Source organism: Oryza brachyantha, chromosome 1 (genome assembly GCF_000231095.2).
Source record: "Oryza brachyantha chromosome 1, ObraRS2, whole genome shotgun sequence".
Classification (NCBI taxonomy): domain Eukaryota; kingdom Viridiplantae; phylum Streptophyta; class Magnoliopsida; order Poales; family Poaceae; genus Oryza; species Oryza brachyantha.
The window spans coordinates 18,860,425-18,884,792 of NC_023163.2; the positions used below are offsets into that span (position 1 = coordinate 18,860,425).

Genomic DNA, 24,368 nt, shown 5'->3' on the forward strand with positions numbered 1-24,368 from the left:
CATCGAGCGGTGATGGTTTTTGGTGGGTGTGCTGGTAGGTGTTAGTAGATTGAGTTGTCTATGGTGTTGCTCCTAGTGGAGAGATCGACATGGGAGAAGAAAAGGGAAAAGACGATGACAACAAATAGCACAACGAAGATAACTAAGGATATCATGCTTTAGTGCTGAAATACCAGTTAGATACATTCGCACCATCCACTCTGTGTTGAACTATAGTGGGCATGCTTTTTAGGGAGGGCAACGGGTCAGGTTTAAGGCGAGTAGAGCAATTACCCGCCCACCAACTCAAAGCGGTAGAATTCCCTACCCGTACCCATGTCTGCGTGTAAAATCTGATACCCGTATCCGTTGGATACTGGGTGTGTATCAGGTACCCGTCAGGTCTGCCATTTCACATGTCAAAAGCACATTAAAATACTCATTTCAACATATACAACAAACTAAACATATCGCTCATAATACAATATCGCATCACACATAAAAAGTTCAAACAAATACAACATATTACTCATAATAAAATATTTCAACAAATACATCAAACTAATCATAACAATAATAATAGCATATGACACATTATCTGATGTTCAGATTCAACTATTCAATATTACATCACACATCAAAAGTTCAAGACATAGATTACATCAAAGTTTTTAGCTAAACGAAAGTACATCACAAATATTATTACATGAATAGCATAGTAAATTTTTAGTCAAAATTCAATATGTGGGCTATGTTCTGGTACCCGACGAGTTACCCGTGGATGGAGAAAAATACCAATATCCGTACACGTGTCGATTCGAGTCGGATACGAGTACTACCCATGGGTAAAAATCGTATCCGTACCTGTCTCTATCAAGTTAGGTATCCAGCGGGTACCCGGTACCCACATAGATTGCCATCCTTACCGGCTTCAACTAGCCAGATGGGTTTGGGCGTTTGGTCAGCCAGATGGCTGGTTGACAGCACTGTTGACGGCCAATAACTTTGTTATTAAAGACACTCTTAAACGTGCTTGTGTAGAGAGTGGAGAGGCGGAGCGTACGAGGAGAAAGGGAAAAGGTGATTATGGCCCCTCCTCTGAGTAAGCACAGCCGCTCGCTCCAAGATCAACAGTGCAGATTTTCCTCAATGCACCGAATTGCTTCCGTGCCGTAGCAACAGATACGGCAGAGGATCCCCGTCCGAGATTCTCTCGTCCAGTCCTCCTTCCCTCTCATCCCAGTCCCAGCTCGCACGGGCACAGCTCGCTCCTTTCCGGCGGAGGAGGCACCGGGGTCACGCCCTTCTTCCCACCCCCTGCCTCGCTCCGCCGCTCCACGCGCCCGCGGTCGAAAGGCGCGGCGTGTACGGCCTCCTCTCCTCTCCTCCCCGATCCCCGCGGCTCTCTCGCGCCCCTCCGCGCGCGCGGGCGTGCGGCAGGGTGTCAGGTCTGGTGAGGGCGACGCTGCCGGCCTAAGGTACGTGTGCCTTCTTCTCTCGTAGCACTGCGTCCTCGGTGCCATACATGAGCGGGGCGTGCGGGTAGATCTGGAGATCCGTCCCGGTCGGGGTTTCCCCCCTTGATTTCTCGCTCACTCCGATGAACCCATGCGGTTCTTTTTTCTGGATGCATGGTGGGGTGCTAATGGAAGTTCTGTTTCGAATAAGATTTGGGGTTTAGCTGGACCCACATGCCCCACGTTTGATCCGCTCATGTGCTTACTGGCATTCGATAATGTTGGCTGGGTTTATAATGTATTGTTGATTATTCTGCTCTCGGTCCGTATTTCCTGTCCAGGTTGTCAGGATTTCTTTTCCTCACTGAAGATGAGTTGTGGTTCAGATGAAGATTCGGAAATAAGTGATTCTGAGATTGATGACTATGAGGGCAAATTTTATGCACGCCTGGTGGCAGGGGAGTTTAAAGTTAAGGACGGCGAGAGTTACAGCTGCCCATTTTGCAGTGGCAAGAAGAAGAAAGCTTACAACTTGAACAATCTTATTCAGCACGCCTCAGGAGTAGGCGCAGCGCCTAATCGTCAGGCTAAAGATAAGGCAAGCCATCGTGCCCTTGCCAAGCACTTGAAGAATGGCCTCACTAAATCGTCAGAACTACCAGCGCAGACAGTTGTTGTGGAGCCGCAACCACTTCCAAGCAGAGATGAGAAGTTTGTGTGGCCCTGGATGGGTGTTCTTGTTAATGTGCCTACTGAATGGAAGGACGGGCGCCAAATTGGACGGAGTGGAAATCATTTGAAGGAGCAATTATCACGCTTTTGCCCACTTAAGGTCATTCCATTATGGAATTTTAGAGGTCATACAGGGAATGCTATTGTTGAGTTTGGAAAAGATTGGCATGGTTTCAGAAATGCACTTGCCTTTGAAAATTACTTTGAGGCAGAAGGATATGGTAAAAGGGATTGGAAGCAAAAACAGAATCAAGGTTCATACCTTTTTGGATGGGTTGCAAGAGCTGAAGATCACAGTTATCCAGGGCTAATAGGCGACCATTTAAGAAAAAATGGTGACTTGAAGACTATCAACGATCTTGAGAATGAAGGAGCACGTAAAACGGACAAACTTGTAGCCAATTTAGCTAACCAAATTGAGGTCAAGAACAGGCATTTGCAGGAGCTCGAAGTAACATACACTGAAAGAACTGCATCGCTCGAGAAGATGATGGGGCAAAGGGAACAGCTTCTCCAGAAATATAATGAAGGTTTGTGTTTTCATCAAGGCCTATTTGTCAGGATATTTCTATCACCCTCTTTCTTGAGAGAATATTTATCAGTTATCACCCTCAACTGTGTTTTCATTTTATTAATTGATTGATTAAACTTAACTGCTAGCAGAAATTCGCAAGATGCAGCAGCTAGCTCAGAGACATTCTCAGAAGATAATTGATGAGAATCAAAAGCTGCGTTCTGAACTGGAGTCCAAGATGAGCGAACTTAATACGAGATCCAAGGAGCTTGATGAGATTGCTGCAAAAAGTGATTATGACAGAAGGATCATTGAGCAGGAGAAGCAGAAGGTATGTATTGTTGCATGTCTCCCCTATCTCTTAAGAGAGGGGGATATTCATTTTTGTTTGCCCTATTTTGGTATCAAAATCGTGTATATTATTTATTTTCTGTTGTCAGCTGAGGGATACTACTGATATTTTGGTATATGTTTTTTTCGTTTGCATTTCATGTACTGTGCTGCAGACAGTTAGGCGTTGTCATTCATAATTATAAATGCAACTTATGTGTGTTTTTATTTCTTGAACTCAGAATGCTATCAAATCAAGCCATCTTAAGTTGGCAACATTGGAACAAGAGAGAGCTGATGAAAATGTGCTGAAGCTTGTAAGAGAACATAAGGTATATAGCAATCTCCTGATGGTATTTTAGTTCCCATACGATATGCTTCATATGGAAGTCTTACTGTATTGAAAATGCAGAGGGAGAAAGAAGCTGCTGTAAGGAAAATTTTAAGGTTGGAGGAGCAGTTGGATGCAAAACAAAAGCTTGAATTAGATATACAACAGCTGAAGGGCAAATTGGAAGTGATGAAGCATATGCCAGGGGATGAAGATTCAGCATTGAAAAATAAAATTGATGAACTGAGTGAGGAGCTGCAAGAAAAGATGGATGAACTAGATGCTATGGAGTCACTTAACCAAACTCTGGTTATCAAGGAAAGTAAAAGCAATACTGAAATGCAAGATGCTCGGAAAGAGCTTGAAAATGTATGTTACATTTTAAGTTGAACATACTGTGTGGCATTCGCTGTTTTAGGCTCTTTCAATTATGAGATCAATGTGTTTAATGTTGTGATTTGGTGGTCATTTAATAATTACCTAATTCATGTTCCACAGGGCTTGCTTGATCTCTCAGATGGCCGAGCACATATAGGAATCAAGAGAATGGGTGAGCTTGATCTGGAAGCATTTTCAAAAGCATGCAGAAAGATGTCATCAGAAGAGGATGTGGGGGTTACTGCTGCCATTCTTTGTTCAAAGTGGCAAGCTGAAATTAAAAATCCTGATTGGCACCCTTTTAGGGCTGTCTTGGTTGATGGACAGGAGAAGGTATGAGTTTTTATTTGTATGAGTACTGCTTGTGCACACCTCCATGGTTACATATTTTCATTTTTTAAGAATCACTAATACAGTACAATTTTTTAACTAAATGGTCAGATCTACCATTCTACCACATCTATATAAGTTCTCTTATTTTATGGTGTGATGTTTTGATATTAAAATGCCTTGTTATGATATATGTAAGACTTCCTCATATTGCCTATTCCTTGCCAACTTCTGTACTAAAATCTAACATACCATTCCACTTGTAACAATAGCCTGGCAAGATATGACAAATATATAAGTCCGATTACCCGCTCTATCTTATTTGACATATATGATGTGTTGTAGGAAATTATTGAGGATGATGAAAAACTTCAAGAATTAAAAGAAGAGCATGGTGAAGAAATATACAAGTTGGTGAGGAAGGCGCTGTGTGAAATTAACGAGTACAACCCTAGTGGCAGATTCCCAGTGGGAGAGCTGTGGAACTTCAGAGATGATCGGAAGGCTACTCTGAAGGAAACAGTCCAGTTCGTCCTGAGACAGTGGCGAGCGAACAGGAGGAAGCGCTAAGCCCACCTGTTCAATGCCATGTAGCGCTGCTGTTTGCGTTCCACCTGATCTGGACATCATGCTACTTAAGCACTAGTGCATTCGGAATCTGTAGAACTGTAACGTAGTTAGGTTAGAACATGGCTGTTTTATTCCTTGTTGGACACAATAAGTTGGGGGTAGGGTACTATATTGCAGGTATCAGCATTGGGGGCCACCCATTGCCCACCTGTGCAAGTAGATCTGCTCTCCATCACTGTTTTAGGTATGCTGTGTATAGCCATGAACCGAGCCAACTTCTATGTGCATGCTATCGGGAATAAGCGGACGCAGCGGAATATGCAGTGTGAATGTATGACTGTATGAAGTGATTGTCCGGTTGAAATATTTGTCAGAAGTAGGGTTATGGTATGAATTTGCGAAACGATACGTTCACAAATAAAAAATAATTTTTAAATAATACTTTTATACACGCGTTCTTAGGTTTGAATAATACTTTTATACACGTGTTCTTAGTGACCTAAAACCAAAGTTGAAAAATAAATTGTGATGAAAAATTCTAAAATATTTAAAATTTAAAATTTATTTTGACTGATAAGCATAAAGGAAAGGACCGTTTTGATGCTGTCTTGCCTTCTGTCTCGGTATCCCTTGGCCGTCAGTGAAAGACTTGGCGCGTAACCAAAACGCGCGGCAACGGGAGGATGCAATCCGGAGGGCCGTCCGCTCCGACTCGGAGAAGAACATTAATGTCCGACTCGGAGATCGAAGAACACCGGTACGGTGAATCGGTGATAAATAGACAGACCCTGGACTCTCGACTCCATTACGATCGCCTCGCTCGCTCGCTCGCTTCTGCATCTTGCTTGTGCTCTCTCGATCTCCCCAAACCCTAGGCGCGCGCTCACTTCCGCAGCCCAAGAAAGCAACCAGAGAGCAGACGAAGCAGCTAGCGATGGCGGTGGAGACGCGCATCAGCATCGGCGAGGTCAGCTACAAGATGTCGGCGGAGCAAAAGGCGGGCGCCGACTGGACGACCTCCCCCTGCTCCTCCGTGCAGATCCGCTGCAAGGTCACCGTCAAGTACGCATCCCGCCGCCTCAGCGGCAACGGCAAGGCCGTCCGCGACCGGAAGCCCGACAAGCCCTGGACGAGCGAGGAGACCCGCCCCGTCCACGACCACTCCATCTTCCTCCGCTACGAGGACACCCGCCGCGCGCTGCAGGAGATGCTGGCCTCCATGCCGCGCCTGCGCGACCTCGACCTCTCGCCCGACAACTGGGAGGCGGACCTCGCCGCCGAGCGCGTGGCCGGGAGGCTGCACCGGTTTGCGCGCGGGGAGGAAGAGAAGGGCCGCTGGGCCGGTGCGCGCTATCGCTTCGTGGTGAACCTGGAGCTGGACGTGACGCTCGTCTTTAGCGAGCCCCGCGCGCTGCTGGAGGCCTGCATCGGGGGCACCATGCAGACGGTGGCGCCGGGCTCCGACGAGGCGTGCGGGGTCTGCAAGGAGAGGTTCAGCAATGGCGGCGCGTCCGACCCGTGAACCTGCCATGCGAGCACGCCTTCCACACGCACTGCGCGCTCGCGTCGCTCAGCAAGGGGAACGCCTGCCCGGTCTGCCGCCACGACATGTGCGGCCTGGTCACGCCGCCATGGACAAGGCTCGCAACGTAAACCGCAACGCGATGCATGGCCTGGCGCGCGGATGACGACGGCCGGCCGGCGTGAAGTTGATGGATGCTTCTGTGTTCGATCCTTTGACCGGATCGAATAGCTCTTTTAGTTGTAGTTATCATAGGCATCCTCGTCTTGATCAAATGAACATGAACTTGATCATTCTTGTGAAGCATCACGGCATCAGCCGTCGATTGTAAAGCTGTACCCGCCTAATATAACGTGGCGTGGCTCCCACTCGTGTGGAGCATTGCATGGTTTATGCATAATTAATTACATGATCATTGAATGCTAATTACCAGTGAGGAACACGAACACAAATTGTCAAAGGGGCCTGCATAAAATAAGCTTCATCATCTTTAATTTTGTTCAAGCACCAGTTTTTTTTTTGGAGAGAGAGATGATCAAGCACTAGTTTGGAGCGCTGAAAGTAGCAGGCTTGCAGCCCATCCCGGCCCAGTAGAACATCCCATTCTGGAAAGAAAAACGCAGGAATTTTCCTCCAGAAAATGCAACACGTAGGTTGGTTCGGCAGCCATGCCCCCCACCTCCCGGCGGCGACGATCCGCGCGGCGCCGCGTGTCGCCGGGAATCCGCAGTCGTGGCCGGCAACCGCTCGCAAAAGCCAAAAGAACACCAGAAAAAAAAAAACACCACAACCAACGGAACAGTAGTAGCACGGGCACACCAGTCACAGAGCAGAAACATGGCGACGAGAGCAGCGGGACAGACCGGCGGCGGAGAGGCGGCGGGGGAGTACTGGAGCGAGGCGCTCAAGTCGTTCCTCGACCACATCCCCGTCTCCTCCGTCTCCGGCGCGCTCCAACCCTCTCCTTCCCCAGGCACGCACCGGTGGACCTGTTTTCTTGGTTCCTATATATACTCTCGCGACGGGGCGCTCATGCGTTCTGATCTCGTTTTCTTGCAGCGCTGGAGATCAAGCTTGATGGCTCCGTGCCGGACGCCATTGACTCCATGTACCACAGCAATGTCGCCGGCGCGGTGATCGTCGACGATGTCCGGACAAGTTTCGGCAAGTTCGTCGATCGCGACATAGGTTTCCTCGAGTTCCCAAGCCTCCTCCTGTGGGCGCTTGAGGTAATTATCGATGGAAGTGCTCCTCGGATCGAGCGAGTGATGCCATCCTTCAGCTTATTTTGATCCGTGTTATCTATCAATTCAAAATTCTTACTTAGCGCAGACTCTTTAGGTCTCTGATTGTTGATGAAATGACTGTCACTATTGCAAGTATATAGCTTCTTAGTTCCCAAAAAGTTTTTCCAAAAACATCACATCGAATTTTTAGACACTTAAATAAAGCATTAAATATAGATGAACCAAAAAAACTAATTGCACAGTTACGGAAGAAATGTTGAGACGAATCTTTTGAGCCTAATTAGTTCATGATTAGCCATAAGTGCTACGGTAACCAACATGTACTAAGTACGGATTAATTAAGCTCAAAAGATTTGTCTCGCGGTTTCCAGGCTAGCCGTGAAATTCGTTTTTTCATTTGTGTCCAAAAACCTCTTCCGACATTCGGTCAAACATTTGACGTAACACTTCTCCCAAAAATTTTCTCAATCTAAACACCTCCTAATTGGCGTTGTTTGTAGGAACTTGACAACATGGAAAATGGGCCTGGAGACAAAAATTCCGACTTGTTGTCATGTCTAAAACAACATCCTCGGATTGCAGAAACAAAGGTACTTTCTTTTCTTTGAAAAACCAAGCAGGTGCCTAGTTATTGGTTAAGTAATAATTCAGTGAAATGAATTAGAGTAACAGAATATATGGTTCTTGGTTCAGTAGTGTCCCAATGTGCTGAAATGAAGATATTAACAACCTAAATGTTTACCTGTGATTTGATTACTACATTGACGTTATACAACTTTACATCTGGTTGCTGCTCTGACAAAATGAGAACAGATTGCTTGGTTATCAAAGTTGTTCCTATGGGAACCATTCTTCCCTGTTCGATCCCATGATACACTCTTCCATGCAATGCTTCTCTTCTCGAAGCACCGCAGGATCAATGTGGTTCCTGTTGTTGAGTCGATGAACTCGAGTGTTACCAGATTTGTTACACAGGTTGGTATTTATTGGTATTTCTTGAAGGTTGGTGCTTTTATAGTGAGAATTCAATCATAAAGTTAACGATTAAGAAATCACACTAGAATGCAGTAATGGAATTGCTTCTCACTTCAAGTGGTCTTGAGTGGCTCGATAAAATTGCAGATAAACAACTTTCTGAATTTAGGTAAGCCCTGATTATAATTAAGTACCTCCCCCATTCTATTTTGTACTACCTCCGTTTCATACTGTAAGACTTTCTTGCCCTGCCTAAATTCATCAATTGATAAATGTATATAATTTATATATATGTCTAGATTCATTAGTATCTATATGAATCTACGTAATGCCAGAAAGTTTTATATTGTGAAACGGATGGAGTAACTTGTAAGCTGTTTTTTTAATCTTAAGTCAAACTTCTCAAACTTTGACGAAATTTATACAAAAAAGTACCGACACCTACATCAAATTAGTTTCATTGAAATGCACCATGAAATATGTCTTGATAATGTATTTATTGGATGTTGCTCTACAAACTTGGTCAAAGATAAAGAGCTTTGACTTAGGAAAAAAACGAAAACACCTTACAATATGGAACAAAATTTGATTAATTGATAAATAAGGTTGTTCATTTTCAGGTTTGAAGGATGATATGCTGGGTATGGTGTGGACCGTGTGGTTTCATCTTTCCATCTAGTCAGGCCTTAAAAGTTCATGCATTTATTTCCTATTTCACAAAATTATAGGAGTATGAACATTAACGAACAGAGGTGATGCTTCCATCATTGAGAAGGAAGCGAGAACCAAATTCTAGCACCACCTAAAGGACAGTTAAATTTCTCTAAAGAAAAAGTAACTAATATCGTCAAGCCAAATTTGCAGCATCATAAAAAATGCACCGATGTCAAATTCTAACTTCACATGCATTAGCTGGTTGTATATGCTTCAACATAAATTTGCAATTATGATGCAGTTGCAGCTCTGGAATTGTGTAGCACATTTCTCACTACATCCAAAGCTAAAAATTGTTGCCAGGGTGAACATATTGCATTTGCTTGTTGCAGGTTCTATGCGAGTAAGCCAATTTCAGTCTACTCAGATCAGACTTTGGCTGATGCGCTGCATATTCTTTCGAAGGAAAAAATAGGAATTGCAGTTATTGACAGGAAAACCAGGTGTCTGATTGGATCGATACTATGCAGCGAACTTTATCGGCTTCTTGACGATAACTCCCTATTTAGGAACAGAAAGTAAAGGATTCTCATTGTTTCAGTCTCTGTTTTGCAATTTTGATCCCTCTAGAAAACTAAGGATTCCTATGTTTTTCAGGACATTGATTGCTGAAGAATTCATGAAACTGAAGAGAAAGGTTGAGGACAATAGCACAGAAAACTCACCAGCTGCTGATGTCCAAAGTGTGCTCAGCCTCAGACCAGGGCAAAGTAAAACAACAGATCGGCCGGTTACCAACCGCAAGTCTGATACCCTGAAGCAGGCAATGGAGAAGCTGACAGCTTCGAGAAGCAGCTGCAGCTTCATCGTCGACGAGCACGGGCGAGTCGAAGGAGTAGTCACGGCAAGAGACATCATCTCCGTCTTCTCCCCGCCATGCATGGACTCGAGAATCGATGGGGGCACCTTCTTCTCGGCTGCACTTGAGCAGACCGGCTGCCGCGTTGAGCAGGGACAGATGATTCAGAATTCATAATTTCTGGATCGTTATCTAAATAAAATTCTAGCTTGTTCCTTGCCTGGAGAGATTTGAACTTGTAATGGTTTGATAATTATGTTGAAAACCACGTAAATATCCAGCAGTAATAATGAAGGGAGGCATAAAATCCTGCAGCTGACAAGGACATGTTTTCACAGGTTTTCTAATGTTTGTCTCACTGCGAAGGTCGGTTGCGTTCGTTCAGCCACTGCAGTGCAGATTTTCCCCCCGCTTTTGCCTACTATCCAAACTGCTAAACGATGTTCTTTTAATTTTTAAAAAAATTAATATATACAAGGTTATCATCTTATCTTTTTAAAATTAAATTTTAACTTTATAGTATTTAGTTTTATTGTTTATACAAATAGCTATAAGAAGTAAATAAAATATTTCTTCTTTCGTCTAGAAAAAAACATAGCGGTCTCAAAAAAACGAATTCTTCGGTTTCCGTGTCCAACGTTTGATCATCCGTCTTATTTAAAAAAATTTCAGGAAATTAGAAAAAAATTAGTCACACGTAAAGTACTATTTATAATTTATCATCTAATAAAAACAAAAATATCAATCGCAAAAAAATTTTAAATAAGACGAAGAATCAAAAATTAAAGATAAAAAATGAAAAATTGGTTTATTTTGGGACGGAGAGAGTATGCTACTGTTGATGTGCCACCATCATTAACGCATTTGATATCCTAACAATGACATTTGACATAACAGTTTTTTTTTTTTTGAAAACATGACATAACAGGTTGAATTCCCAAAGTCTACTAGGAAAAGAGTTAAATTGCCAAGAATGAAGATTATATATATATATATATATATATATATATATATATATATATTCCAAAACAGATATCTAGAAAACAAAGCGGGTTGATTTAAAAATTTCTGTAAGACGATCATCAATAGTAAAAAACGAACAAGTTTATATAAACAAATGTACGTACCCTGCGTTCTAAAAACAACTGGCATTTTTTTTCACCACCGGTTGTTACCGGAACGTGCGTCGGCCAATTTTATTTAGAGTATGGGACAAACTGGTCACAAAGGGACAGTAACAAAGTTGTACTAAACAAAAAAAATCTCTCACCCATGCAATTTAGTTAACCAGTACAGTGCAAAAGTTTAAAATTGGGACAAAATTTCGCTGTAACAACCCCACATACAGATTCACTCCCGGCCTTCCTCTCCACTTGACGAGCAACGCTGTCATGCTATCCGCACCGGCGTTTCAAACGAGAACCGGCCGGTGTGCACGTGCATGTAGCTCACACCTACCATATATTTTACCAAACGCTGGTCGATCTCGTGCCCTGAGTTAGCTCGGTTGGTACGACCCCTCCGTCCTAAAACAAATTAACTTGTCAGTTCTTGATATAATGTTTGACTCTTCATCTTATTTAAAAAAATTTTACGATTAATAATTTTATTTTTATTAGATATTAAAGCATGAATAATACACATACTAATTTTTTTAAAATTTATAGACAAGATGGTCAAACGCTCGATACATAAACTAAAAAGTTGATTTTTTTTTACGACAGAGGAAGTAGCTAGCTAGCGCCCCCAGCTTAGCCCATATATATAGGCGAGCGAGCCAACGAGGGACGGGACAGTACCAAAGCGCAAGTCCGCAATACGTGAGTGAATCCAACAGCACAGCACAGCCAAGCCATGGACGAGGCGGTGAAGGGGCCGGTGGTGGTGACGGGCGCGTCTGGCTTCGTCGGGTCATGGCTCGTCATGAAGCTCCTCCAGGCCGGCTACACCGTCCGGGCCACCGTCCGCGACCCTTGTACAGCCTCACCTCTCGCCGATCGATCTCCTCGCCGACACGTTTTTGTACAAACTCACAGGAGTTTGCTGTTGTTGTTGTTTCAGCGAACCTTGGGAAGACGAAGCCGTTGCTGGAGCTGCCGGGGTCGAAGGAGAGGCTGACGCTGTGGAAGGCCGACCTGAGCGAGGAAGGGAGCTTCGACGCGGCCATCCGGGGCTGCACCGGCGTGTTCCACGTCGCAACGCCCATGGACTTCGAGTCCAAGGACCCCGAGAACGAGGTGATCAAGCCCACCGTGGACGGGATGCTGAGCATCATGAGGGCCTGCAGGGAGGCCGGCACCGTGCGGCGCGTCGTGTTCACCTCCTCCGCCGGGACGGTCAACATCGAGGAGCGGCAGCGGCCGTCCTACGACCACGACGACTGGAGCGACGTCGACTTCTGCCGCCGCGTCAAGATGACCGGATGGGTGGGTGCTCATCGTCGGTCGATCGATCTCCTCTGCTTGACTTGAGCATGCAGCTGATCGCTGTTGTAATGGCGTGCGTGCCAAATGCAGATGTACTTCGTGTCCAAGTCGCTGGCGGAGAAGGCCGCCATGGATTACGCCGGGGAGCACGGCCTCGACCTCATCAGCGTCATCCCCACCCTCGTCGTCGGCCCCTTCATCAGCACGGGGATGCCGCCGAGCCACGTCACCGCGCTGGCCCTGCTCACGAGGAAGGAGGCGCACTACTCGATCCTGAAGCAGGTGCAGTTCGTGCACCTCGACGACCTCTGCGACGCGGAGATCTTCCTCTTCGAGAACCCCGAGGCGCGCGGCCGCTACGTCTGCTCCTCCCACGACACCACCATCCACGGCCTCGCGGCGATGCTCGGGGAGATGTTCCCGGAGTACGACGTGCCGCGGGAGTTCCCGGGGATCGCCGACGGCCTCGAGCCGGTCCACTTCTCGTCGTGGAAGCTCCTCGCCCACGGGTTCAGGTTCAGGTACACGCTGGAGGACATGTTCGAGGCCGCCGTCAGGACGTGCAGGGAGAAGGGCCTCCTCCCGCTGCCGCCGGCGGCGGCCGCGGCCGTGGGCGGAGGAGACGGCGGCTCAGCGAGTGTGGCCGGCGAGAAGGAAGCGATACTGGTCAGAGGGCCGGCGATTGGCGCGGAAACTGAAGCGCTGGTCAAATGAGATGTTGACTATTGAGTCAGCCCTCGGTAGTACGATGATACTATGGTCTATGGTTGGGTGTTCGCTGCTCCTTGCCTTTGCCCTTCTTGGATTCCTATTTCACAATGCCTGAGATTTGATATAGAGCAATTACTCTGAGTTCATATGTATCTATATTTGACCATTTCCATACTTATATGCATAATCCTCATCTTTTCACTTTTGAATACGTTTATAAGCCAAAATTTAAATTTTCAACGTTAAATTTAAATTTGATGTTTTCTCATCATTGTTTATTTTTTTGGCCTTTAATGTAAGATCGATAAGAACATATGTATATAAAAATTATATTCACAAATTAGTTTTTTTTTACAAAATATCGTTCATTTCTCAGAAAAGCCAACCGATTACACTGCTATATAGTTGTCTTAATTGTCTACCATCTTAAAATATCTGAGCATGTGAGAGATTTTGAGGAAGTGGACAGAGAGGTAAAAGATTAAAGTGAACCATTTTAAGAAATAACTTCAATGCTAATCCGTTCCAATAGCTATCTTTGTTATTATCTCTAGATGACAAGCACACCATCTTTTCATTTATGTTTATGCTTATAACTAAAAATTTGAAACTTTAATATTAAATTTAGAGTTTTTTTTACCAAAATTTATTTATTAGTCTTGTCTTTTAGATCGCTAAGAATACGTATATAAAACTTTTATTCACAAATTATTTTTTGTTTGCAAATATATCATTGGTAAAAAACCAAACAATCACTCATGCATACCAATTAGGGAAAATTGTAAGAATACCATTATAATTTTACAAAACAGAGATATGCTATCATAACCCACGTACCATTGACTCATGCGGGTCCCATATGTCATTGAGTGACATATCTCTAACTTTGTAAAATTATAATGACACGTTTACAAATTTCCCTATAAAACTCCCTTCGTCCCAAAAAAACCAACTTTTTGATTTTTGTGTCAAACATTTGACCATCCGTCTTATTTGAAAAAATTTTAAGAAATTTTTAAAAAAATAGTTACACCTAAAGTACTATTCATGTTTTATCATCTAATAAAAATAAAATTATTAATTGTAAATTTTTTTAAATAAGATTAAGAGTTAAACATTATATCTAAAAACTGAAAAATTGATTTGTTTTAGGATGGAGGGAGAACATGGCAACATTATTTAGATGGCATATTCATTGGGATTTGGGAGTGTAGATTGAATAATGAAACGGATTCTTGCTGTCCAGTGCTATTTGGATTGCAAAGTTCTGTACAGGTTTGTAGAACCGAATCTTGCACTGCATTATGCAGAAAACTGTGTTACTACCTTCAAAAGAATCGCTGATATTTCACTATTAAATTGATCATTTACGGTCAAGAATGGCCAGAAAATGCTTTCTACAGCTGCATATTTACATAGATGCTAAAATCAACATCAAGGCCATATAATTATTTTAGTTCTCGTTTACCAAAAGTAGATTTCATTAAACAAATTTTAGAGCCTAACAACCTGTAATTTTGTTTAGATCACATAACAAAACTGCACCACACGATGGTGTTCACAATTTTGTTATTGATCCAACCAACTTTTTATTATTAGGCTTTGAAATTTGTTTAATAAAATTCTAGTTTTGGCAAAACTAGGGGTACAGAAGTCCAAGTTATTGTTCACTACCTCCCCCGCTATCGCTCTTCCGAATTGAATTTGTTCCATGCCTCCTGCACAATAACAGCATATACCAATCAACATCCCTTTATTGTATTAAGTAAATACATAAATCACCATTACCGATTTAACAAAATGTAAACTAACTAGTACTCACTAAACAAAATTTATAGGTTTTATTGGCGTTTTAAGAGATGACAAAAATATTTAGTTTTGCAGTTATGCTCCATACAGTCTGGCATGAACAAGCTTTTGAAAAAAAAAAACCATTATACCTGCTACTGGTAGCTGATGAGCGCCAGTTTCAAACTAAGTAACCGTGGGAGCAGGTTTTGTAAGTGTGGAACACAAGAGACTAAAAACTGAACACTCAACTAAGAACCACCTGAATGCTTCCGCATGATCAGGTCTTATTTTTTAAGAATGGATAATGAAAGGCAGGGTAAAACTTGTTGGAGCTGATGACCATAACAAATCAAAGCGATGATTGGATCATAGGGGTGATGATTTACTTCACATAGCCATAAATCAGCTCTCTAATTTTCCTGTTCTAGAGCAACCCGAACAAAGCAGGAAAGCCAGTTAGAAAATGGATTCCTGTTTGAAGAGTGCCTAACCAGACTACATAAGCTTATCTAAGCACGTCCCAGTTGTTAACGAAAAAAAGGAAAGCAGGTGGATAACTGTGCATAAACTGCAGAAGGCACAACTGTGGTGCTCCGAATGAAAAGTAACAAGCATCCGAAGCCTTGGGTTCCAATCAAATTTGTAAGTCATAGTGCTACTGCATAGATGTCAATGATTATGGCTTTTGAGATCAAGTTAGGAGTTGCTTAGATATTGCGTATCATACAATGACAACTTGTAGTTGGTACATGCATGAAAGTCAGCATGATGTCAAACTAGGTGTTCTGAGTTCAGGACCTTTCTGAAGCAGTCTGACAGGAAAAAGAAAATATTGTGATAAAGACTCAAAGGGTCACAAAAATAGGGTTACAAAAACTGCGTTTTCTGAAATTACCAGCCCTGGTGAAATCCAGTTTTTACCAGGAAAAACTCTTGATGAAGAGATATGGAAGGCCCGAAACTGTGAAATTCTGGTCCGTAATGCAAATGTGTTTCGTTTGAATGAAATTAAATAATAGCCATCAAGTATCAGTGACGAACGAACTTCTCTGAATATTAGCAATTGCTGATAAGCAATTGGGGATGGAAATTTAAAGATGAATTCATCAAGAATATGCAAATGATGTGAACAAATAATGTACCTTAAGGAGATCAAACACTTTCTCACAAATATATTTCTGTCTGATTGTAGCACCCCTTTGTTGTAGTTTATCAGGATGGACACAAAGGGTTGCCCTTCTATATGCTTTCTTGACGGCAGCGGCTGTAATGAGATCTGTGAGGGGAACCGATTGCCAGCCACTATCTGAAGCAAGGATCTGCCAGGAAAAAGGTTCAGATGAGTTAACTAATATCCAATTAATTCATCTATTAAAATTCAAATTCAACATGGCTTTATAATGATGCAATGCACAATTGGTATAAACAAACTTAAGTCAGTTCAACTGAGAACTTCCATGAGAATATTTTAGCTTCAACGAAACTACAACATATGCTGCAGGACCTAAGTTACTTCTGTTTCTTTTCCTTTTAATTTATGCGTATGTTGTACTTCCTGAAAATATTTCAAAAGCATAAAATATATAAACAATTGCATAATTTATACATAGTTAGGTCTCGCTTATATTGTTAAGTAGAACTACATATATTGTCTTTAGGAAGTTGTGTGTTGGTCTTTGACTCATTTCTTCATTAAACATCCTGGAATGAATTTTAGAGGTGAACAGTTACTATTTTCTTTTGAGACAGAACAGAACTTACTTGAGGCCAAAGTAAGCATTATCAAAAGATCTATGGATAGAAATTAGAAAGATTTATAAACTTAAAGAACGGTTAAATATAAGTCCCGCAAAAAAGTTGTCTAAATAAAAGTTCTGCAAATAAAAATATTTACATATTGCAGTGTAGATAGCAATGCTCGCAAATTTCCTTCCTTTCCATTTGACCATCTCTTGACTTCAGGATCAAGGAATTCAGCTAATCTCTGTACAAAAATACACAGGATTTAGAAGAGAATAATATTTACGAACAACAAAAAACCTTTTCTTTTTCTGACTACTAGATGCATTACATGTCTCTCTGCTTGTTCTCTCTGAGTCAGCATGTCCCTCATATTCTTTTCAGCTAGAGCTTTGGCCTGAAAATTGACGATGTTAAAAAAATTGAACAATACAAATATAAAGATACAATAGGCAAAAGAGACTACAAAATATTTCAGTATACCGCTCGCTCAGCTGTGCGTTGTTCCCTCTCAGATCTTGCTTTATGTCTTAGAGCTGACTCAAACTCAACTACTGTGAATAAATAAACTACAATGAGTTCCAACAAGTATAACGCTGAAGAAATATTAGAGCAAAGATAAAAGTGATGAAGCACAAACTCTTCCCCTTTTTTATGATAGAAATGCTTGAGGAAGTTATTACGAATACCTTGATTACTAGAATCTGTGCTTCTTTCATAGTTATTAGAAGCTGTCTTCTGAAACTGTTTGTCCAGTTGATTATCCTGCATCAAGAACATGGATGAGATACTACTTAAAGGTACTATTACCAGATGATTAGAAGAAAATGTATCTAGTTTGGAAAGTGTATTAAATGTTATGACATCACCTACCTGATTAGTAGCCTTAAAACTGTCCTTGAAGGAGGATCTAAATCTTTCCATTCGCTCCTTTGCATCTGCAGCAGCTTTTGCCTTTTCAATTGCTCTCTCCCGAGCTTCAGCAGTTGCTCTCTCAACTGCTGCACGTTCTGCTTTTAGTCTAGCTTCTCTAGAAGCCTTCTCAGCAGCTGCTTCTGCACTTGCCTTCTCTTTGTTCTCTCGAGCTTCTGCAGATGCTCGTTGGCGTGCTAAGGTAATCCTTTCCAATGCTATTATTTCAGCCTTTGCACGGGCCTCAGCAAATGCTCTGTCATGTGCTTCTTTTGTAGCTCTCTGAACAGCAAGCCTATCTTTTGCTCGCTCTCTCTCCCGTTCCTTCTCTTCTTCTAATTTTTGTCTTGATCTCTCTTTAGCTTGTTCCTTTTCTCTTTCCATATTATATCTTTCTCTGTCTTCATCTAGTCCATCCAAGACCTCGGTTTCTCTGTCTGTCTTTTTCACATTCGCCTTCCCTTCAATTCTCTGAACATCAGGGGTCTCATCTCTCAGTTTCTGGAAAAAGTTCAATGTAGGGTTCTCTATGAAATTAGGTACAATTTTGTTGTCCAAATTAACAGATTTCTGATTCTGTTGTTTTGATTTTGATAGTTTATCTTTGTCATCCCCTTCCAATTTGCTTCCAGTAACTTGCTCTTGTTCCAATGCTGTACAATTTTCTGCTGGAAATTCTTTTTCTGCTTTTCTGCAATTCTCTGCAAGGTTTTCAAGAGGGGTGCTTTCATCAGATGCCTGACCAGAAATAAACTCATCAATCTGAGACAAGTGCTGCATGCTAACGCATGATTCTAAAAATGAAGCATTCAGCTCTTTTGAGCATGTGCTCATCTTCATGTCACAATCACTGCCCTCATCAATAATAACTTCAGTTTCAGAATGATGTACATTAACTTCCACATATGCATCATTTGGTCCTTTGTCGATACCTTTCACAGATGTCTGGCCCTCTTTACCATCATGGCTTAAATTTTCTTCCGCATGTGACTCCTCACTATTATCAAACCAGGGATCTTTTGCTTCTTCATTACAGTGAAATATAAGATCCCTAATTCTGTCCATTTTTGTCCCAATTCTGTCCATTTTTGTCCCAGAGTGTCGAGGTTCTGATGACTCTTGTGCTTCTTGTATCTTATCTGAATGTTCAACAGAAGTACCACATGTTCTAACAAGGGGATTCATCACGTTGATGCCCTCGAGATATTCATTCAGTACTTCTGGTTCATGTCTACTCACACTAGCACTTTCTGTCATTTCCAAAGTAATGTTAGCTTCCTCTTCTAGTGATTCAGATTTTTGAACCATATCTCCTACGGAAGTATATGCTTTCTCAGTTTCAAATTTCTTAATTTCTTGATGGATGAGTGATTCTGGAGGTACTTCAGTTATTTCTTTATTTTCATTCTGTGGGCATAATTCATCAGAAAGACTAAACATCTTTTCTTTCTCAACAGTTTCAGTCCCTCCATGAGCTGCACTCAACTGTGTCTGGAAATTTGGGGTTTCATGATATTCCACCGACTCCTCTAAATTTGATACTTTCACTTGACTTGACTTGATTTCTTCAATATTTTCGCTATGAACATCATGATATTCCTCCAATATTTGGCTCTGCATCTCATCAACACATGGAACCTCAAGTGTTTCTATATTGTTGCTTCCAGATATACAAGATTCCAAAGATGCACCGGATATTTCTTGATTATTTAGCTTTGAAGATATACCATTCACACATGAAATCTCAAATGTCCTATCATCACCATGTCCTTCTTGATAATTTTCTGTCCCCACACATTCTTTAAAATGGGTCTCAGTTGAATCTTGGCATGTGGGTTTTCCCTTGCCAAAAGAAACTTCTGGAGCTGTAGGAGCCTTACATGCATCCTCTGTAGAACACATAGCATGTTCTCTCACATTTACATGTTCCATTCTCAACTCTGTTATGTCATCCCCATCCCATAATTTTCCACACCTTTCCAAATCCCCTAAAGTGGCTTCTCCTTCCTCAAACTGGTCGGGCTTGCTGGAGGGATTTGCTGTCTGAACTTCACATGTAACTGAGTTGGTCTTGCATTTCTGGTCAGGGCTAATCAGTTCATAAAAGTCAGTACCAGATGTCCACTTTCCTAGTTTTTCTAGTTTAGAGCCACTTTGCACTGTCTGCTGAGGCTTCCTTGGTGATGTAACCACTTTTTCATTGTGATCACAGTGAGTTGACTTAACTGCACTGCTGCCTCCATTCCTAGTCACCAAAGCTGGCTCCCCATTGGTCTTTTCCTCTTTCACTAACCTTCTCATGGTCAACTTTTCATCATAAATATGCACCACTTCAGGTGTAATACTTTCCTTAAGATCTGTCGATTTTGTGCCTCTATGATGACCTTGCTTCTTTCGAAGCTTAAAACTGTCACCCTTTCTCTCCATCAATTCTTTGGCAGCTTTTAACCGAGCTTCAGCGAATTCCATTGCTTCTTTGATAGCAGCAGCAGCAGCAGCTGAGTTAGTACTGACTTCAGAATCTCCATTTGCTTTACTTTCTTTTTTATTAAGTAATTTAGATGGTGGCATTGATGGTGGCTGTACTTTGATCGGCTGTGTGTGAAGCCTGTTATTTGAGACTCTTAAGAACGGGTAGTCAGGGGAAGGCACATCCTCACTTGATTCTGAATGGGTGCTTAACCGCTTCTGGCAATCTTCATCTTCACAATTATTCTTAGAAACGGATGTTGGTGTGTGAAGGTTCTTATCAGACATAGAATCACTACTAGCACTCTTCACGCTTGAACTTGATGGGAATGTCTGGCCTGTGCTTCCTTTTTCGCCATTCACAAATGTATCACCACCCACTATTACAACATGATCTGTTGCTGACTTGTTTGACAGATTGCAAGAGTCAACTACGTAACTTATTGAAGGTTCCACCATACAAGTAGTTATTTTAACTATATCATCTGGTCTTCCCCAGGTAGCCTTGTTAAATGACATATTAAATTGTTTCCCACTATCTGGAGGCGAGGAGATTGGAGAAAATTCCTCATCATCAAAGTGTTGGTCATAACCCACAGTTGGATAGTGTTGATGGAGTATAGATGGCTCAGCATCTAGTTGGCCAGATTCTTTTCTGACAGATGATCTGTATATACGAAATTATTGACCGTAAGTTCGAAAGTAACATGTACTTTTAATGACAAGAGTTTCAGCCAACCAAATGCGAAGACAAATAACAATAGAATTACCCCCCGTCCCCCAAAAAAAATGCTATCCCTACGCCTTAGGCAACACATGGGCCTTTTCTTTTGCAATCTTGTTCCAAATTTTAAGATGAGCTTGAAGAATTAATGATTGTTTATACTTTTAGCATGGGGTCCACTGCTAAACTAGGTAGGAGTAATAAACGGAGAACATAACCAGGCAGTAAATCAGTAGTTGGATGTAGAGCTCCAACCAAATTATCGTGCTAAAGTGGGCAGTGGTAGATCTGGCAGTAAGTGTTTCCTTGAGAAGTTAATCATTTTTCGTTCACTTGTCCTTTTTCTGTGCAAGTTCGTAGTTGAAGTTACCTGCCGTGCAGTACATAATTAAGAGTGGTGAACTCCAATAAATGCTGAAATTTCAAATATCTATGGACTGGGATCATTACTCTTTCTCCATTTTGCAACAAAGGTGGTCAAAACCGCTGGACCGAACATTTCTACCAGAAGATTCAATGGTAGAAATGAAAATCTCTGAGCTGGTTCTTTCAGTTCACAATAACTTCAAAGTTGAGGAGAAAAGACACCACCTTCGTCCGAAAGAGCACAGAGGTGTATACAATATGTAACCTCTCCATTCACATTACTCCAAAGCATCCACTCAAAACGGTGACAAGGTCGCACTCAACAAAACCGAGTTACCTTTATAGATCAGAAAATTGCGATACACGTAGCACAGAATTGACATGCCACCGCCCCAGTTACTGGAAGTCAAGAAAACATTGAGGAAGCAAGGACCTGAGGTTTTGCTAAGCAGAAAGTGGTTATGTAGGTAGCCTTTGGACACCCAAAAAAAATAGGTGCATTGACGCGTTTGAATTTGAAGGAAAATTGTTAGGGAAGCATCAGAAATCTTTGCACGGTTCACTCCAGAGCTCTTCTAATCAGCTTAATCTCACTAATTTGTACTGGATGTCCCAGACCACCATGCTTGTCTAATAAACACAACGGGGAAAAAAAAACTTAAAATGAGGGGAGGAATTCGTACCTCGAGCTCTCGCTCGACGACGCGATCTCCGCCGCCAACGCCACCGCCTCCGCCAACAGGTCCTCGTATGGCTCCGCCAAGTCCCCGAAGTCGAACCGGCCGAAGATCTCGCCGTACCCCCCGGCCCCGGCGCCGTCGTCGCGGGCGGCGGCCGGGGGCAGGTCGAGGTAGGGGATGGAGCACGAGGCCGCGACGCCACCGAACACCTCCCCGTAGTCCGCCGGCACCCCGTCGAACGCCGCGGCGAACTGCGGCGGCCCGCCGAACACGTCGCTGTACGCCGACGCCGCCGCCGCCGCCCGCGCCCCGGCGTCCGACGCCTTCCTCCGGTGCCTCCGCCGCTCCCGGTGCCTCGGCGCCGGCGCGAGCTCCTCCATTGCGGGCGTCCCCCCGCGCCTCCTCCTTCCTCGCGGCGAATCGGAGAGCCCGCCCGCGGAGAAGGAGGAGCACCGGCCGACGTGCCGCCGGCTTTTATTCGTGGAGTTTTTTTCCGGGGTCGGGGACTTGGGTTGGGGGAGTTGGGGGGGTTTTGGCCGGGAACGTGACTCGACTCGAGAGGTAGGTGGAGCCGGTGTGGCGGTGTTATTTTTCGGTCGACGACGAGGTGGGGCCGCGTGACCAGTCACCAGCGTCCTCGCGTGGGCCCGTGGTGGAGGTGGCTTTTGTCCGGGTGCGGCCTTTGCTGTGGTAGGTTGGGGCCCACGGGGAGCGCCTGACAAAAGGCCGTTGCATACTTGGCATTTTCATGCACTTTTTGCTCCGATAATTTTCCGATTTGAGACCCTTTTCGGAATACAGTAATTCTAGAGGAAAATATTCAGCTCCTCTAATTTTTTTTTCAAAATCCTTCAAAACAAAAGAGACCCTAAACTTTATCCCATCTGTATACTCAAAACGCACTCTTATCTGTGTAAATATCTCTAAACACTAATAATTAGTAATAAATATGAACACCTCGATCAAGCTCATGATTTCAACCGGTTAAACCACAAATAAGCCTAACTTTATGAGAGGTATACTCAGTGAGGTACATATTGAGTACTTGTTTAAAACAAGAAGTATTATATATCCAAAATTAAGTCAGATCTAACATTCCATCCATCCTAGTTACTTGTCCATTGTTCGCCGATGTTTTAACTTTGACCATTAATATTTTTTATAATTATTATTTGGGGTTTTCCTAGATTCCATTTCTAAAATCTCTTATATTTAAGAACATTTTATTTGCCACTTACTTGCAACTCTTCACTTGCCTGATTGTTTGAAATTTGGGGAACCATGCATTTTTTTTCACTTGCCATGTGCACCGGATATATTTCCTCTATCCTAAAATAAATGAATTTCTAAGGATAAATCTATATGTTTAATTGTCCATGTCTTTTCTAAAAATTGTTTTTTATGAAGGGAGTTGTTTGTATTGCAGGAGCACTAGTTAAGGGCATTCTGGCCATAAATTAATTAATACCCAATGATTGCTAGTTATTTGTGCTATGGTTAAAGTGGCCACCAGTCTCATTTTTTCTAAAAAAAAATCTATTACTACATATACTTTATAAGAGGGAATATATCACACAAATAAATACTACCTCTGTATCACAAAGATTTTATTTTAGTCTCATTCATTTGTCCCAGAAAGACCTCATTTTTAGCCATTATTAAAATGGAGTTTGCTAAAGTGGAGAAGAAATGCATTAAAATTTAAAAAAAAAAGTAAAGAAAATGAATTGACACTTGAAAATGTGAAAGACATTCCAGTCGTTGCGATTTTGTATTGATATATGAGATAACCCAAAATAAAGTTCTTTTTGGACGGAAAGTAACCATGGAGTTTAACTAATGTTTGGTTGAATTTATAAGATTTGTTCTACAATGATTATTTTGGCTTGAGTGTGAAGAAAATGTCCTTATTCAATTCCAAACTATATGTTTGTAACTAGTGATTTAGCATTGTCATAATTCAGAGTTACAGTACGATAGATTTAGCATTGTCATAATTCATTCCAAAGCTTGGAAGCGTAAATTGCAATTCACATTGAGCCGACTACTTTAAGTTTTACAGTACCACTACAATATTAGAATTGTCACATTGCACTGCAATTAAACCAACCCGATGCAGTTGGAGTAAAACTTAAAAGCGATCTACCCTGAGTGAAGTGCAGTCAGTGCGTGCTTAAAAACGAAGGGTCCGTTTGGTGCCCACACTGCGTGACTTCGTATACAGAAAAGAGAAAACCTTGTCCATGTGATGTACTGTATCAGACAACAGCAGCTTGTCTGGATACCCACGTTTTACGTACGTGTGCGATTTGGACTGTTTCCTGTGACGCTGCATACTACAAGTAGTAGAAGACAGCAAGCGCATCATGATCCGTACGCGTACGTGCGTGCATGCCATATCGAGTACGTGGACGGGCGGGACCACCCGTCGATAAATTATGGGCGAATATGCTGTTGTATAGTGTACAATTGTTTTCTTCTACGTGGGGAAATGTTTATTGGAATATTCCTTTTATCTATCGAAAGAATTTACTTTTACCCATTCATCTTTTTACCCAAAAGACTTTGGTTTTTGTTTATCTACCGCATTACTTTACCCTCTACTTATTAATGATACATACTGCTGTTTTAATTTCTTCAATAATTTATTAACTTTGTTTTGGGACATGTT

General features: G+C 42.4%; 4 protein-coding genes across 6 annotated transcripts; 3 read left to right on the forward strand and 1 right to left on the reverse strand.

The window, feature by feature from the left end:
* Positions 1-1,214: 1,214 nt before the first annotated feature.
* On the forward strand, positions 1,215-4,997 carry LOC102721316 (protein INVOLVED IN DE NOVO 2-like). The gene is made up of 7 exons (XM_006644344.3): positions 1,215-1,457; positions 1,778-2,698; positions 2,832-3,013; positions 3,255-3,344; positions 3,425-3,712; positions 3,842-4,054; positions 4,397-4,997. The coding sequence occupies exons 2-7, from the start codon at positions 1,807-1,809 to the stop codon at positions 4,619-4,621; spliced, it is 1,890 nt and encodes a 629-aa protein (XP_006644407.1). The 5' UTR covers positions 1,215-1,457; positions 1,778-1,806; the 3' UTR covers positions 4,622-4,997.
* Positions 4,998-6,791: 1,794 nt separating this feature from the next.
* On the forward strand, positions 6,792-10,296 carry LOC102721592 (SNF1-related protein kinase regulatory subunit gamma-1-like). Its single transcript, XM_006644345.3, has 7 exons — positions 6,792-7,116; positions 7,203-7,372; positions 7,891-7,980; positions 8,204-8,365; positions 8,452-8,534; positions 9,412-9,597; positions 9,677-10,296. Exons 1-7 carry the CDS (start codon positions 6,981-6,983, stop codon positions 10,053-10,055), a joined length of 1,206 nt encoding a protein of 401 aa, XP_006644408.1. The 5' UTR covers positions 6,792-6,980; the 3' UTR covers positions 10,056-10,296.
* Positions 10,297-11,682: 1,386 nt separating this feature from the next.
* Positions 11,683-13,173, forward strand: LOC102721875 (dihydroflavonol 4-reductase-like). Its single transcript, XM_015837512.2, has 3 exons — positions 11,683-11,853; positions 11,940-12,304; positions 12,395-13,173. The coding sequence occupies exons 1-3, from the start codon at positions 11,733-11,735 to the stop codon at positions 13,016-13,018; spliced, it is 1,110 nt and encodes a 369-aa protein (XP_015692998.2). The 5' UTR covers positions 11,683-11,732; the 3' UTR covers positions 13,019-13,173.
* Positions 13,174-14,176: 1,003 nt separating this feature from the next.
* LOC102721130 lies at positions 14,177-22,208 on the reverse strand. Of its 3 annotated transcripts, XM_040521807.1 has the most exons (9): positions 21,701-22,208; positions 17,420-20,594; positions 17,236-17,311; positions 17,030-17,100; positions 16,878-16,943; positions 16,701-16,790; positions 15,949-16,125; positions 14,690-14,733; positions 14,177-14,312 (listed from the first exon to the last, which is right to left on the reverse strand). In XM_040521807.1, the coding sequence occupies exons 1-8, from the start codon at positions 22,075-22,077 to the stop codon at positions 14,698-14,700; spliced, it is 4,068 nt and encodes a 1,355-aa protein (XP_040377741.1). In that variant the 5' UTR covers positions 22,078-22,208; the 3' UTR covers positions 14,177-14,312; positions 14,690-14,697. The 3 variants fall into 3 exon arrangements, with proteins under 3 accessions (XP_040377741.1, XP_040377744.1, XP_006646132.2); XM_040521810.1 differs by lacking the exon at positions 14,177-14,312 and having other exon boundaries at positions 14,319-14,733; positions 17,030-17,097; XM_006646069.3 differs by lacking the exon at positions 14,177-14,312 and having other exon boundaries at positions 14,319-14,733.
* Positions 22,209-24,368: the final 2,160 nt, after the last annotated feature.

Excerpts from the sequence above, each read along its gene's own strand:
- LOC102721316 (XM_006644344.3), top strand. The coding sequence starts at position 1,807 with ATGAGTTGTGGTTCAGATGAAGATTCGGAAATAAGTGATTCTGAGATT. Across the intron at positions 3,014-3,254 it reads TTGAGCAGGAGAAGCAGAAG|AATGCTATCAAATCAAGCCA; the intron begins GTATGTATTGTT and ends TCTTGAACTCAG. Across the intron at positions 3,713-3,841 it reads CTCGGAAAGAGCTTGAAAAT|GGCTTGCTTGATCTCTCAGA; the intron begins GTATGTTACATT and ends CATGTTCCACAG.
- LOC102721592 (XM_006644345.3), top strand. The coding sequence starts at position 6,981 with ATGGCGACGAGAGCAGCGGGACAGACCGGCGGCGGAGAGGCGGCGGGG. Across the intron at positions 7,117-7,202 it reads CCAACCCTCTCCTTCCCCAG|CGCTGGAGATCAAGCTTGAT; the intron begins GCACGCACCGGT and ends GTTTTCTTGCAG. Across the intron at positions 8,535-9,411 it reads AAACAACTTTCTGAATTTAG|GTTCTATGCGAGTAAGCCAA; the intron begins GTAAGCCCTGAT and ends TGCTTGTTGCAG.
- LOC102721875 (XM_015837512.2), top strand. The coding sequence starts at position 11,733 with ATGGACGAGGCGGTGAAGGGGCCGGTGGTGGTGACGGGCGCGTCTGGC. Across the intron at positions 11,854-11,939 it reads GGCCACCGTCCGCGACCCTT|CGAACCTTGGGAAGACGAAG; the intron begins GTACAGCCTCAC and ends TTGTTGTTTCAG. Across the intron at positions 12,305-12,394 it reads GCGTCAAGATGACCGGATGG|ATGTACTTCGTGTCCAAGTC; the intron begins GTGGGTGCTCAT and ends TGCCAAATGCAG.
- LOC102721130 (XM_040521807.1), bottom strand. The coding sequence starts at position 22,077 with ATGGAGGAGCTCGCGCCGGCGCCGAGGCACCGGGAGCGGCGGAGGCAC. Across the intron at positions 16,944-17,029 it reads AACGCACAGCTGAGCGAGCG|GCCAAAGCTCTAGCTGAAAA; the intron begins GTATACTGAAAT and ends GTCAATTTTCAG. Across the intron at positions 14,734-15,948 it reads AAGTGTTTGATCTCCTTAAG|GAGGCATGGAACAAATTCAA; the intron begins GTACATTATTTG and ends GTTATTGTGCAG.